Below are 15,410 nucleotides of genomic sequence, written 5' to 3' on the forward strand. Positions count from 1 at the left end.
AAAAATGCATTCCAGTATTGGCTGAGAACTTTAATGTAATGAACCATTTGTTAAATAATTTAGACATTTTAATATCTAAATGTGAACCTTAAATACAACTCAATCCAAGTCCTTCAAGAATTGACTAAAAACACATCTCTTCTATTGTTACGCCCCCTATTGGTGTGATGGTCTAGGGAAAATAAGGACGCACATAACCGGGAGAAATAAACCTTTTGAATAACATCCGAGAACGGGGAAGAAGAAAGAAACCAAAACAATCCGAGATTTTTACTACAAACCTCGCGGTTCGCTTTATTAACTGGCTCTTGCCAAAAGCAATCTGATCGTGAGTGAGTCAATATATATATACATATATACAGGTTGTACAAACGGAAACAAACAGAGAGAAGAAAAAGAAACGAGCGGTGCTAAATAAAAGAAATTAACAAAACATACAATACTAACTGAAATCCCCCTTTTCCTCTAACCTAACTGAAAAGAAAGAAAACAAATAATAAACTACCCTAGCTGAAACATAAATACACAAACAGCACCCGCTCCTAAACTAGTGAGTTAAACATAGGTACACCTACGTGTTGGGGAAATGTACGTCACGTGACATCACTAACTCCCTCTTCTCTCGATTAAATTAACTCATCTCAGTTTGTTCGATTACAGTACTCAAAAGAAAACCACAGCACAAATGAGGTACGGTGAAGCTAGCCACAACTCCACCGCCCTTCCGAAACATGCACACCAATTCCATTTAAATTCTGCATCGCGGCTCCTGATTGGACATCCAGATCCTCCCAGATGGTCAGGCGAACCAATAAAGAAACCTAATAAAAAACAGCAGCAAATAATAACAGAAAAGACGTCACTAAAATTATCCAATCACAGAAAAGAAGGAGAGAAACAAATGCGGTCACGTAACACCCTCCCCCTTAAAAAAACAAACATTAAAGTGTTTGTTTACTGAAAAGAAAAATAACAAAACAATTTGTACCCACTTGTTAAACTCTAGAAAGAGCATCAGCTACCACGTTATCTGTGCCTCTCTTGTGCCGAATTTCCAGGTTGTAATCTTGGACAATTAAAGCCCAACGCATAAGCCGCTGATTGTGGTTGTACATTCGACACAAGAAGGTAAGGGGATTGTGATCTGTATACACTATCACTTGATATGGGGTAGACCCCACATAAACTTCGAAATGCTGTAAGGACATCAACAGTGCTAGAGCCTCTTTCTCAATGGTTGAATAATTTAGTTGATGCTTATTAAATTTCTTGGAAAAGAAACAAATAGGATGGTCAATACCTTCTTTATCTTCCTGTAAGAGCACAGCACCAGCTCCAACGGCACTAGCATCCACCTCTAATTTGAAAGGAAGTGAAAAATCAGGTGCAGATAAAACAGGTGAGCTACACAATAGGTTTTTAATGGTTTCGAATACATGTTGGTGTTCATCAGACCAAATAAATTCTTTTGTGGGACTAAGCAAATCAGTTAGCGATTTAGCAACAGAAGAGAAATTCTTACAGAAACTACGATAATAGCCAACCATCCCTAAGAATCTGCGGAGCTCACGCTTAGTAGTAGGTGCTGGAAATTCTTTGATGGCAGTCACTTTTGCATCCACAGGACGGATCTGACCACCTCCAACCTGCTTCCCTAAATAAGTGACCGTAGCCTTACCAAACTCGCATTTCGCCAAGTTAAGTGTCAATGATGCATTAGCCAGTCGCTGAAACACCGTAGCAAGTGTACACATATGCTCAGACCAGGTTGAAGAGTAAACTACAAGGTCATCAAGGTATGCACTACAATTTGGGACTCCTGCCAATACTGTATTTACTAAACGTTGAAAGGTCGCGGGTGCATTACGAAGGCCAAACGCCATAACCGGTACTGTAGAAACGAATCTGGGGTCACAAAAGCTGAAATTTCTGATGCTCTCGAGTCAAGGGAACTTGCCAGTATCCCTTAAGCATATCTAGCTTACTAACAAACTTGGCTGCACCCACATTATCAATGCAGTCATCCATCCGGGTAACGGGAAACAATCAGGCACTGAGACAGAATTTACTTTCCGATAATCAGTACAAAATCGGACACTACCATCAGCCTTCGGAACTAGCAAACATGGAGAGCTCCAAGGACTTACACTAGGCTCTGCAAAACCTTCTTGTAATAAGTACTCTACCTCTTTCTTCATCATAGCTCGCTTTGTAGTATTTAAACGATATGGATGCTGCTTAATAGGAATGGCATTTTGTACGTCAATGTCATGATACAGAACATCAGTTTGCTTTGGTACATCACCAAAAATTGAAGGAAAACTCTGAATCAAACTCACAAGGTCAGCCTGTTGTTCGTTAGTTAGATGACACAAAAACGCAGACAAATCAGCCAACACTTCTGAATTAGACAGACGTGCAAAAGAAATCGGACCAACTGGCAGCTTATCCTCATCCATATCAACAGTTTTAGCTGGAAAAACCACACTACTCACGGCAGCAGAAGAAAGCACAGGCACCGAGCACTTCTCTGGATGACACAAAGGAGACTCCTCCCTAGAATGATATACTTTAAGCATGTTGACATGACAGATACGTTTTTTTCTTCTACGATCAGGTGTTCCGATTATATAGTCCGTCTCACTCCTTCTCCCCAGCACTTCATATGGACCAACAAAACGTGCCGACAGAGCAGAACCTGGAATTGGTAATAGCACGAGTACCTGATCACCAACAGAAAAAGAGCGCGTGACCGTTGTTTTATCATAACGCTCTTTCATGCAACCCTGAGTTCTAGCAAGCTCCTTTTTAGCCTGAACACAAGCTTTCTGCACACGGTCACGAAAACGAGTGACATAATCAAGAACATTCTGAGAAGGACTCAAGTCTTTACCACAATCCAGAAGTTGTTCTTTAAAAACCTTCAGCGGTCCTCGAACTGAATGTCCGAACACAAGTTCAGCTGGACTAAAACCTAAGGATTCTTGAACAGTCTCGCGTACTGCAAAAAGAACAAATGGGACACCTTCATCCCAGTCATTACCGGACTCCCAGCAATACTTTTTTAGCATAGATTTCAGTGTCTGGTGGAAACGTTCTAGCACACCCTGACTTTCTGGGTGATAGGGACTAGACGTACGGTGATTAATTCCTAACGTCTGCAATGTCTGCTTAAATAACTTGGACATAAAGTTAGTTCCTGATCTGACTGTACTAATTTAGGTAATCCAAAAGTAGAAAAAAATTAACCAAGGCTCTTATTACTGCCTTTGAGGTAATTTTTCTCAAAGGAATGGCTTCTGGATATCGGGTTGCCATGCACATCACCGTTAGAAGGAACTGATTTCCAGTTTTTGTCTTGGGTAGTGGACCAACACAGTCCACTACAACATGTTCAAAAGGCTCACGAGCACCGGAATCGAATTAATGGTGCAGGTGGAATCACCTGGTTTGGTTTACCCATGACCTGGCAAGCAGGACACGAGCGGCAGTATTCCACCACATCAGTTTTTAATCTAGGCCAAAAGAAATGTTGCAATACCCGATTATAAGTTTTAGCCACACCTAAATGACCTGCCATTGCATGGTCATGGGCTAGTGCTAGTACATGTGAGCGATATGCTACAGGTAGCACTATCTGACAGACAGCGAAACATTCCTCATCAGCTACTCTGGGTTTCCATTTTCGCATTAACAAATCACCTTCAATAAAATAAACTGCGTCCCCTTTCTTAATAGACACTGCATCATAACACTTTGCTAAAGTCACATCATTCCTCTGAGCATTAACTAAATGTTTCCGAGTAAAAATATGGGGTGATAGACACTTACTAACCTGTTCTGATTCTGACTCCTGGCATGGATGCTCTTTGACACTGACAGACTCCACATCAACTTGAACTGGATGATCAGTGCACATGAAGGTGTCATCTAGTGTAAACTCCGTTCCCATCCTCTTCGTCTGAGACCGAGTCAGGACACACGCTGGGAAAACTTCTGGAAATCTCTGAGTCAATTCTGCTGAAGTAGGAGTAATCACAGGATTATCCAAAACCTCTAAAACTGGCAACACACGACCCCCTGCTAAATCATTACCCAGAATGAACTCAATACCAGGAACTGGTAAGGTAGGTCGTACCCCCACGTCAACAAAGCCAGTTACAAGCTCAGATTGCAAATGTACTCGATGTAATGGGACTTTTATCACTTCCATACTAATACCTTGCACTAAAATGCTGGAATCCAAACCAGACTCCTTGGAGAAAGGCAAAACATCACCGCGTATCAACGAGCGAGCAGCACCAGTGTCCCTCAACACTCTCACTGCAACTCGGTCCTCAAGTTGACCACTGAAAGACACAAAACCATCTAACAAAAATGGTTCATACCCTGAATCAGCCTGTACTAAAGAAGTTTTGATAAGACCTACTGACTGCGTTTTAACCGGATTTGATTTTCTCTTTAATACCATACAGTCAGCAATGACATGACCTACTTTATGGCAATAAAAACACTCACGTTTTTCTCTAAACCGTTCCCCATTGATCTTGGCCGGTACAGTATTCAAAGATGCAGCCACAACACCAGGCCTGTCACGCGCACAACAGAAAACACGTTTTTATGCGTTAGCGCAAATTCATCGGCCAAAACAGCAGCAATCGATAACGTCGTCACCTTTTGCTCATTTAGATATAATACGATGCGTTCAGGTAAACACTTCTTGAAATCCTCAAGAAGTATAAGCTCACGCAGAGAAGCAAAATCGCTAGCTTGACTCAAACGCACCACTTATCAAACAAAATCCCTTTCTCACGTGCGAATTCAACGAACGTCTGACTGCTACTTTTCCTATGGCCTCGAAATTTTTGTCGGTAGGCTTCAGGTACGAGTTCATAAGCGCGCAAAATAGCTGCCTTAACGTTATCATACTGCAAACTTTCGGCTAAAGGCAAAGTGGAAAAAACTTCCATCGCCTTACCCACTAATCTGCACTGTAATAATAACGCCCAAACATCTTTAGGCCAGTTCAATGACATCGCAATTCTTTCAAATGCAGAAAAATAACTGTCCACCTCCGTCTCTCTGAACAAAGGCACTAAAGGAATATTTTTACTGACATCAAATATAGGAGATTTTTCACCTACCGAGTCTTTATTCACTGGGCCGGAGCCGCCGCTGGCCAGCGGACCCAGGCAGAGCTTCCCCTCCTCCAACTCCAGCCGGCGCAGCTGAACCTCCTTCTCGGCCTGAATCTCGAGCCGCCTGACTTCGAGTTTCAACTCAAACTCAGCCCGTCGAACTTTAGCATTCTCTTCCGCCTCAATGCGGAGCCGCTCAAGACGGACTTTTAGATTCACGTCCTCTTTGGACATGGGTGTTGCTGGAGAAAACGGTATAAACTGAGGTAGACCGGTCTTAGCTTCGGCCTCCGCGTCCGCTTTAACCGAGCCAGCCTCTTCAACGTCACTCTCCGCGCCCTCAGAAACATTTTCCTCCGTAACAGTTTGAGCTTCATCAGACACAGACTCGGGCAGACTCAGAACTTTTAGTAATATTAACCCATCTAACACAGCAGCTTTAATTTCTCTTTTTAGTGACTGCCGACGAACAGAAATTCGGAAGTGGTCAGCTAGTGCAATCAAATCATCTTTACGAAAATCATTAAGAGCATCTAACGATGGCGTCTCGATAAACTTAAGTACAATCTCCGACATCATAAAGCCTACCAACAAGAATTTTCATAAAGGTGCTGTTCTAAACCACAAACTCCAAAACTGCGGCCACTCTTACCCAACAAACACGATCCACGTTTCAATTCAATCCAACACCGTCCTCAGAGTAAACAGGAAGGACCTCCCAAGCAACCGGACATGGACATGTATCCCGGACGAGCCCCCATTTATGTTACGCCCCCTATTGGTGTGATGGTCTAGGGAAAATAAGGACGCACATAACCGGGAGAAATAAACCTTTTGAATAACATCCGAGAACGGGGAAGAAGAAAGAAACCAAAACAATCCGAGATTTTTACTACAAACCTCGCGGTTCGCTTTATTAACTGGCTCTTGCCAAAAGCAATCTGATCGTGAGTGAGTCAATATATATATACATATATACAGGTTGTACAAACGGAAACAAACAGAGAGAAGAAAAAGAAACGAGCGGTGCTAAATAAAAGAAATTAACAAAACATACAATACTAACTGAAATCCCCCTTTTCCTCTAACCTAACTGAAAAGAAAGAAAACAAATAATAAACTACCCTAGCTGAAACATAAATACACAAACAGCACCCGCTCCTAAACTAGTGAGTTAAACATAGGTACACCTACGTGTTGGGGAAATGTACGTCACGTGACATCACTAACTCCCTCTTCTCTCGATTAAATTAACTCATCTCAGTTTGTTCGATTACAGTACTCAAAAGAAAACCACAGCACAAATGAGGTACGGTGAAGCTAGCCACAACTCCACCGCCCTTCCGAAACATGCACACCAATTCCATTTAAATTCTGCATCGCGGCTCCTGATTGGACATCCAGATCCTCCCAGATGGTCAGGCGAACCAATAAAGAAACCTAATAAAAAACAGCAGCAAATAATAACAGAAAAGACGTCACTAAAATTATCCAATCACAGAAAAGAAGGAGAGAAACAAATGCGGTCACGTAACATCTATCTTTATTTGAGCCTCTAACTGTAGCACTCTCTACCCTAATTCTATCCTAAGAAAAACCCTTTAGTTAGTGTAATTAGTGTTTTTTCTTAAAAAACTAACACTAACATGTCTAAGCTTTTTGTATTTTTTTTTCTTTCTATTATACAATTAACAAATGCAAAAAAAGCCTCCAACAGTACCATTTGCACCACTCGTTTGCATGTGGATGGATTGTTCTACTCAGTAGTTCTGTAATCTTCTTAATAAAAATAGTAGGTACTGCTGCATATGAATACTTCTTCATCACTGCCCTTCACTACAATCTGTGTGTCACGATTGAGGAGTCTGAGGCGTGCAGATCCATTTGCAGGTTTTTATTGAATGAAGGCATGGTCAAAGCAGGCAGATGTCAACAACACAGCAAACAGGAATATCAAAATGAAGACAAAATCCAAAAAACAGGCAGAGGTCGGGTCAGGCAGCAAACAATCAAAAAACCAAAGGCAAGCAGGGTCAAAATCAGAGAATATCAACAGGGAAAAAACAAGACAAGAACGAACAAACAAGGTTATGCTAACTATAAAGCTACATGTGGATGTAAGGCCTGCTAGAGGATTTATAGTCCCTAAACAGGAAGTAGCAACAGAGGAAGCGATAACTGTTCATTGAGAGGAAAGGGCTCCCTCTGCTGGCTTTGGCGTAACACTGTGACAAATTTATTTATTTATTAGATGTAGCATAGAATTGCATTTATAGCATTCACCATATTACATAAATCTATATTCATTCATCATCACATGACCAAAAGACTGTGTGTTGTTGCCTGTGCTATACCAAAGCCTGTAGTTGGCACTAATTGGCAATCCAATGTAAAGTCACATTTTCAAAGAAGAAGTCATGATATTAAGATTGTTCCAACATGTTATTAAGAGGTTATTAACGTTTTGCATTAAGATTCCTTTACAGGTTATTAACTTTTCTTCAACCATTAATGATTAATGGTTCTAATAAGAAACATCGTAAAAAAAGTGACGAGTCATGAGATATAAATGAAAAAAACATAAATACAAAACCCTTCAGTCTAGCTACAATCTTAAATTTTTTGCTGCATTCATTGCATTGGTTCAGTGTCTACATAATTCAGTGTTCTTTTATGATCTAAACAGTAAAAAAGAATAACTTAAAACTGCAGTTGTAGACTGTATACTGTTTGGCTTTATAATCAACTTTGCTGCTTCAGTGTCTCGTTGACTAAACCTACACTGGCACAGCAACAAGTTTTTTGACAAGGGGCTGCTCCTACATTTGTATAAATGTTTATAAGGGACAAAAGAAGGATATCTTGTTGGCCACTGTTTGGCACCAGAACAGAGTAGAGGAACTGTGTATTTGTCCCTTGTGATGTTATTAAAGATGTTCAGGCTGATGCCAATACTCCATTAAATCAGACTCTGCCTGATCATTATTCCTGTCAGGCACCAGTGCGCCACTTCTGGAGAGGTTAATGACTGTTTGCCCCATTGTCTTTAGGGAAGATTTATCCTGATTAAAGGCCTGAGGGGGTCAAAAGGTCATAATGAGAGAGGATTCTGAGCTGCTGTAGTCTTAAGGGTCAAAAGTCAGTTAAAATATTATCATCAAGTATCAAATTAATCTTTTATTACCTTTGATATGTGTGCAGAAGTATGTGCATGTGTGTAAATGGCAATAAAAACATCTGTAAATAGTTGGGATTATCACATGATCTGACTGGTGCTAAATCTACAACGTTTTTAAATTTTGCTAACCCAGAGATCTGAATCCAGCTAGCGTTTGACCTGAAAATGAACCTAACAATCATTGACCAAATATCTCTAGCATAAATATAGTTATATTTGAAGTCTTTTAATGCAGAACCAGCTTTAGGGTCTGTGTTTGTGTACTGATTTGACAGACCGGCAAATTGATCTACAATATTCAAAGAAATGCATAATATTATATGTATAATGCATAATATGTATGAATCTGTACCCTAGTGTTTATTAGGAAGAAAACACATACAAATGAATACATCAGTGTGTAACGACACAATGTGTGGGGGAAGATGAGTGGCGAGAGAGCTGCGGTTAATTTCACGCCCCTGTATTTTCCCGTCACGCCTGGCTAATTTCTGTCATGTTCTGCCGACGTGTTGAAATACTCCGTCTGCGAGCCTCTGGTGGTGTTTCTCAGAGAGCCTGGCCTGACTAGCACACCAGCAGAGAAGCTTCCATTTAAAACAGGCGGCATTTAAACACACAGTGACCAGGAAGAAAGGCCAGCTGGCCTCAAATGCTTGAGTTGCTATTGACTGACATGTTAACGTGAGTTTGATAGCATAGCCGAGGGTAAATGCATATATATGTAACAGTCTACATTTTTCTTGAAATGATTAACGCCTTACTGGGACATTTTCCATTAATGGAAAAGGGGTGATTTTGAAGCTTCATTCTAGCACCCTGCCACTACCTGCAGAAACAAAATACATTCTGATCAGAAAGTGCATATTTCATTAGTAAAAAAAAAACTTTGCTGAAACTGTATTCCATTACAAATAGCTTAGATCTCAAATAAACACATCACTGAGAAATAAATGCAATTGTCTTTTTATTCAGATTGAGTTGAAAACATCAAAAACAGGTTTTTAACTGTAAAGTGAAACTTCCACTCCTACAGCTACCAGTATGAGAAATGAAATAACTCCCATCAGAAGCAAATTGTATTTTAATATTTGTGTTATTTGTGTTTTAATTGGTGCCAGATTTGTATGAATTTGTATGATCTCACAAATTTTTGTATGGTCTGCATATGCCCTTGTTATGGATCAGATTTAGGGGTGGACATTCATGGTGACGTTTTGCAAACATTTCAACATTTCCTGTAATATTTACAAGACAATGTGATCCAACTCATCTAATAACCTGTGTAATACTTCTGGGATTGTTTCAATAAGATGGAACAACAACAAACTGCTAAAGATGGGAAGGACAATATGCGCCCCTGTGTTGATGAGCTCTTGCATTAGTGGATTAAGAGAAATCTGCAAATTTAGTTTAAACAAATGCATAGGCAATACAATATATGATAACTTGTGGAAATAAATAGCAAATACACTGAACAAAGATGAGCTTTCTCCTTTCTCCTCAAAAATTGACCCTGTAGGTTGTACTGTATGTGAGGAGGGGTTTGTGTGTTTGTAGCTCTGTGAAGCTTCACTCTTCCATTTATCACTCTCTGTCCTTTTTAGCAATCAAATATAATTTAATTATGTAAGTAATATGCTCTGGTCCTCTCCCTGCTCCCGGGGTGATGAGATTCACAGCAGACTGCTAGGTCTCAATGGCTGGATGTCTAAGTGCTGCCCGCAGAATAACATTTTTGATGTGTTTGTGGGGCAGACCTGACCTGTTAAAAAGAGAGTGTCAGCACATAGAGATTTTTTCACCTAGATGTCACACTATAGAGACTGTGAACACCCAAACCAAATCAAAAGCAATAATTTAATTGATGTTCAACAAATAAAAACTATTTATAATACAAAGAAGCAAATGATACAACTTGGCTTGCTGAATATAGATCCCTTTCTACAAAAGCACTTTATATAAATGATTTGATCAAAGATCAGAACCTACATTTGCTCTGTCTGACAGAAACCTGGCTAAAACCAGATGAACACATTACTTAAAAAGAGTCTACCCCCCAAAATATAAAAATGAGCAAAGTCTAAAAGGTAAAGGGGGAGGTGGTGCTACAATTTATAATGATATTCTCAATACTTCTCAGAGGGCAGGCTTTAAGTATAAGTCATTTGAAGTTTTGGTGCTGCATATAACATTATCTATAGAATCACACGCTAGTGATAAAATTAGTACTGGCCTCAGATAAAGTCTTAATTGTTAATGCACTATGAGCTAGTCTCAGTTATGTATGTAACCCTCGTTCCCTGATGAAGGGAATGGAGACATTATGTTGACAGACTGTCTTGTTCAAAGCCCTGATTCAATCCGATTAAGAGAAAATGGCAATGAAATTGGGCAAGTGATTAACACATCTCAATCCACTCCCTGTCAGACGGGTATAACAGACGGGTTCGTGGCCCCCCAGCAATAGTACTATGAGTTATGTTGTGAAGACAGACTGGGATCCATGTAAAACACCACAACCTGAACCCTGTCGCAACCAACAGCACTACAAATGATGGCAGGCAACAGCATGTCAGACAGATGCTATGCAATCCCAATGACCAGATGTAAAGAGGAGGTGGAAGCCGGAGTTTTATTAAGAACAAGGGCAATAATCAGAAATGTTAGGCAGGCAAAGGGTCAGTAACACAATAGGCAGACAGAAAGGCAAACAGGTTCAAAGGAAACCCAATAGGCAGTAGTAATGAATCAATGGGTCTATACCAGGTCGTGAATCCAATCAGGCAAACACAACAGAAGGGCAGAGCTTTGAGTCAGTGAACATGCAAGGATCATAGACAGGCAAGGATAATACACTAGGCAGGTAAACAGAGAGAACGCTTAGTAAGGCAGGTAAACTGGCAACACTTCGCGTTGATTCTGAGAAGGGCTTTCGGTTATATAAACCAACACCGGAAATGAGCGCAGAGGAAATGAAGCCGAGTCAGTAGTCGGGTGACGGCAGGAAGCTCAAGTTTGTCACATCATTGAGGTGTTGAAGAATTTTAAAGTGGCCTTCCTGCAGCATAGCCCTGATGCCCTGCGTCAAGACCCAGACCTGTTGTCCTGGTTGGTAGCGGGGTGTGGGCGATGTCATCGCCTGTTGGCTCTTTGGAGACGCTCGTGTGCACTGTCCCACACCTTCTCGCTATGCTGAATCCAGTTGTCCACGGACGGGACGGAGGAGGGTTCTCCTGACCACGGGAACAGTGGGGATGGAAATCCTAAGACGCATTTGGAAGGGGATGAGTCCTGTGGATGAATGCGTGAGAGAATTTTGGGCGTATTCAGCCCAGGGTAGAAATTCTGACAATTCTGTTGTTCTCAGCTGCAATAAGTCCTCAGGTATCTCCCAAATTCCTGATTTAAGCATTCGACTTGACCATTAGACTGCAGATGATAACCTGATGTGAGGCTGATGTTGATATCGAGGTGTCGACAGAAGGCTCTCCATACTTGGGATGTGAATTGAGTTCCCTGATAACTCACAATATCTTCAGGTAAACCGTACACTCTGAATACGTGGTGAAACAAAGCTGGTGGTGGGGAGTCCTTTTATGGTACAAGACGGCAAGCTTTGGAGAAACGATCTATGATGACTAGGATGGTGGTGAAGTTATCGGAGGGTGGTAGGTCTGTGATAAAATCAATGGACCAGTGTGACCATGGTCTTTGGGGAATAGACAGAGGTGTGAGGAGGCCTGAGGGTAACTCCTTGGGGTTTTCGATTGAGCGGCTTTGACATATTGAGCTATGTCCTTATTCATTTCAGGCCACCAGAATGTGTTTTGTACAAGGCTCGTGGTTTGTGATATACCTCCGACGTTTAAGGAGGAATGGATCTACTGTATGATCTGTTGCCTGAGATTAGAAGGTACGTATTGTTTGTTCAGGGGACATTGGGCAGGTGAAGGTTCTTGCTGTTGGACTTATGTCCCATGAAACTGGAGGGATTATTACAGATAGTGGAAGAATACTGTCTGGGTGTTGGTTGTTAACGGGAAGATCGTACCACCTAGAGAGAGCTTTGGCTTTGCTATTTTTACTTCCTGGGCAGTAAGTGACAGTGAAGTAGAAATGAGTGAAAAACAATGACCAGCGCACTTGGCGTGGGTTTAGGCGTTTGGCGCTCAATATATTCTAGGTTCCTATGGTCAGTGATAACCTGGAAAGGGTGGATGGCTCCTCCAACCAGTGTCTCCATTCCTCTATGGCTGCTTTCATTGATAATAGCTCGTTGTTAACGATGTCATAGTTGGGCGCTTTATGGGAGAAGAAGGCGCAAGGGTGTAACTTCCCGGTCTGGGTGGATTGTTGTGAGAGCACTGCTATAATTCCACAGTCAGATGCGTCGACTTCTAGTATGAAGGGTGAGTCTGGGTGTTGGAGGATGGGGGCTTACGTGAACCTTTCCTTTAGAGAGGAAGGCTTGGGTAGCTTCTGGAGTCCATCTTAGATTGGCAGTTTCCTTTCAACAGGGAGATTAGGGGTGATGCAATTAAGCTAAATCGCCAGTTAGTGAAGCCCAGAAATTGTTGTAGCTCCTTCACTGAAGAGGGTTGAGGCCATTCAGTCACTGAATTGACTTTGGTGTGATCCATTTTAACTCGTCGGTGAATAATAAGTTTTGCTCACATGAAATTTGCATTTCTCTGCCTTGACGTATAATTGGTTCTCTAAAATATGTGATAGGACTGTTCTGGTGGTTAGAAGGCGGTCTTCCACTCATCGGCCTCCCAGATGCGAATTAGGTTATACACAGATCTAAGGTTCAGTTTCAGTATAGATGGTGGCCTCCTTAGTTGTTCAAGAGCAGAGGGGACCAGTGGAAGGGGGTAGCGAAACTTGACAGTGACGTTATTAAGTCCATGGTAATCTATGCAGGACGGAGACCCCATCCTTCTTCTCAACAAAGAAGAAGCCTTTCCGTTTGTGATAACGGGTAAACTTTACTTTTGGGGGGCATGGCTTTAGGGAGGAGATCTAAGTGCTAATGAGCAAAGATGGCCATTTTCATTCATCCTGCACCAGAACAAACAAGATCCTTTGAAATGAATAAGCATGGAAAGTCTTTCCAGGTATTAGTCATGAGATGAACAGATTGTAATTCCGCTTGGCTGGCCCACCATTTGAATTGGACTCGCTACTGTAAAGCACTGTTTTAATAAGTCACACGAGAATGCCACTGCTACTTCTCATCATCTGTCAAAAGCAGTTACAGAACATGCTACAGCAGATCTGTCTGGCTGTTATCAAGAGTTTGACCCTGTCTCTGGGTAAGTAGCAAAAACACTGTTCATAAAAATGAGGGCAGCCTTAAGTTAGCATTCTTAGGCACGGTGGGTACATGGGTAAGGGTATACTTAAGGTTTAGGCCAAAGGCTGTTTAAATTCAAGAAAATAGCTAAGACAACAGCATGATGTGATGACAGACTAGTCAACAGAGGGAAAAAAAAGGTGTTTGGCATTTCCCTGCTGGACTAGCATGTAGTGTATGTAAAAACATTAGTCATGTATTCTGTTAGAAACAGTCACTTGAGCTACAATTAGAGTCCAAATGCTCTTAAAATACTTGTTGAGTTCACTGGAGCAGTAAATGGGAGGTATTAGTATTCACTGGCATGAAAGTTTTCTATTTTTTCCTAAACTTTTGGCTAGTTTGAGTTATAAATACTCAATGTATAACTTTATTAAATATTAGATTAAATATTCATTAAACAACAATTCAATCTTCCAGGGCTGTAACTATGGAAACAAGCCCTTGCTTGCTAATGACTGCATCTATTGTAGTTATGATTTCTGTAATTGTACTAAACTAATTGTGCTTTGAATGAATATTCATGCTTTACAAAGGCTGTCCAATGTAAGAGTTTCTTTTATGCCAATTGGATTAAATTTCTTCACAAGACCTTTTATTCTGGTGTGGAATTACAGGGTAGTGGGCTTCTAAGTATAGGATGGGTATGCATCGTAGGAGGCAACATATTATTAGTGAGGGTTATACGAACATATATGGACATATGAGCAAAAGAGACTTTTTGTTTTGGTCTGTTGAATTTGGAAGAAAAGTGTTTTTTAAATTTGGTCAGAACTGTATAAAGTCATATTCATATTTGTAGTAAAGTTCAAATCTACATTTGCTTTAAGTAAAATTTAGTTTGTTCTGTGTGGACACTGTCAAGTAGTGTCATTTATGATGCAAGTGAGTTTATTAACTATTCATTTGTATAATAAAGTTGACCAATTAAAGAAACTAAATTGTACCACATAATTATACCAATATTTCATCTGGATGTGATAAATCATTCACAATACTTAGTCATATGACCAGAGAGTCTTAGTGATTGTAAGCAAATAAAAGCTCTATAAGATATAATGGAGCTATGCTTAAAAATTTATGAACTAGTATGAGAGTTTTGCTGCAGACCTTGAAGTGGGGCAAAAATAGGAGTAAAGTGTTTTTGTTTTTGTGTACCCTTCTGGCAACAGAAATCTGAATGAGCTGTCTGGATTGTAATTCCAGTATAAGTATTAGATAAATGCTACTATTGAAGATCATTAAAGACAAAAAGTGCTTCACCTTAGCCATGAGCCTAACTTGAGACTTTTTCTTACAACAACATTAATATGACTGCTGTTCAATGAGTTTCCAATGTTTTCCTGGTAATGTTTGAGGGGGTAAATATTGAAAACATTATGTATTGTGATCATTATGTAAATGTTACTTTTGAATGTTCTCTGAACCATCTGAAACTTGTAGTAATATTTAATGTTTAGTAATGTTAGCAAGAGTTTTGAGAACATACCCTTAGTACATCTTATAGTAGGGCTGTGAATCAGCAAAAAAAAACATTTTGTTTAACCCCAAATATATTTAATACAGTTTCTTCTGGACACTTTTTCAGTATTCTAACTAATGTCTTGCAGTGTGATTTTAATTATTTGTAAGCAGTATGTGTCACTGTGTGGTTCAAGAAAAGAGCACTCAATGAGCATTTAACTTTACTAATTCACAAACTAGGAATAATAATAATACTGCAGGCAGGCAGGCA

The 15,410-nt window shown here is 40.4% G+C and overlaps 1 protein-coding gene across 2 annotated transcripts; it reads right to left on the bottom strand.

Moving 5' to 3' along the window:
* Positions 1-265: 265 nt before the first annotated feature.
* Positions 266-6,665, bottom strand: LOC122325550. Of its 2 annotated transcripts, XM_043220590.1 has the most exons (6): positions 5,791-6,665; positions 4,222-4,589; positions 3,836-4,020; positions 1,301-1,357; positions 993-1,196; positions 266-821 (listed from the first exon to the last, which is right to left on the bottom strand). In XM_043220590.1, exons 2-5 carry the CDS (start codon positions 4,469-4,471, stop codon positions 996-998), a joined length of 693 nt encoding a protein of 230 aa, XP_043076525.1. In that variant the 5' UTR covers positions 4,472-4,589; positions 5,791-6,665; the 3' UTR covers positions 266-821; positions 993-995. The 2 variants fall into 2 exon arrangements, with proteins under 2 accessions (XP_043076525.1, XP_043076526.1); XM_043220591.1 differs by lacking the exon at positions 993-1,196.
* Between the last annotated feature and the right edge of the window lie 8,745 nt (positions 6,666-15,410).

This window comes from Puntigrus tetrazona, chromosome 20 (genome assembly GCF_018831695.1).
Source record: "Puntigrus tetrazona isolate hp1 chromosome 20, ASM1883169v1, whole genome shotgun sequence".
Classification (NCBI taxonomy): Eukaryota; Metazoa; Chordata; class Actinopteri; order Cypriniformes; family Cyprinidae; genus Puntigrus; species Puntigrus tetrazona.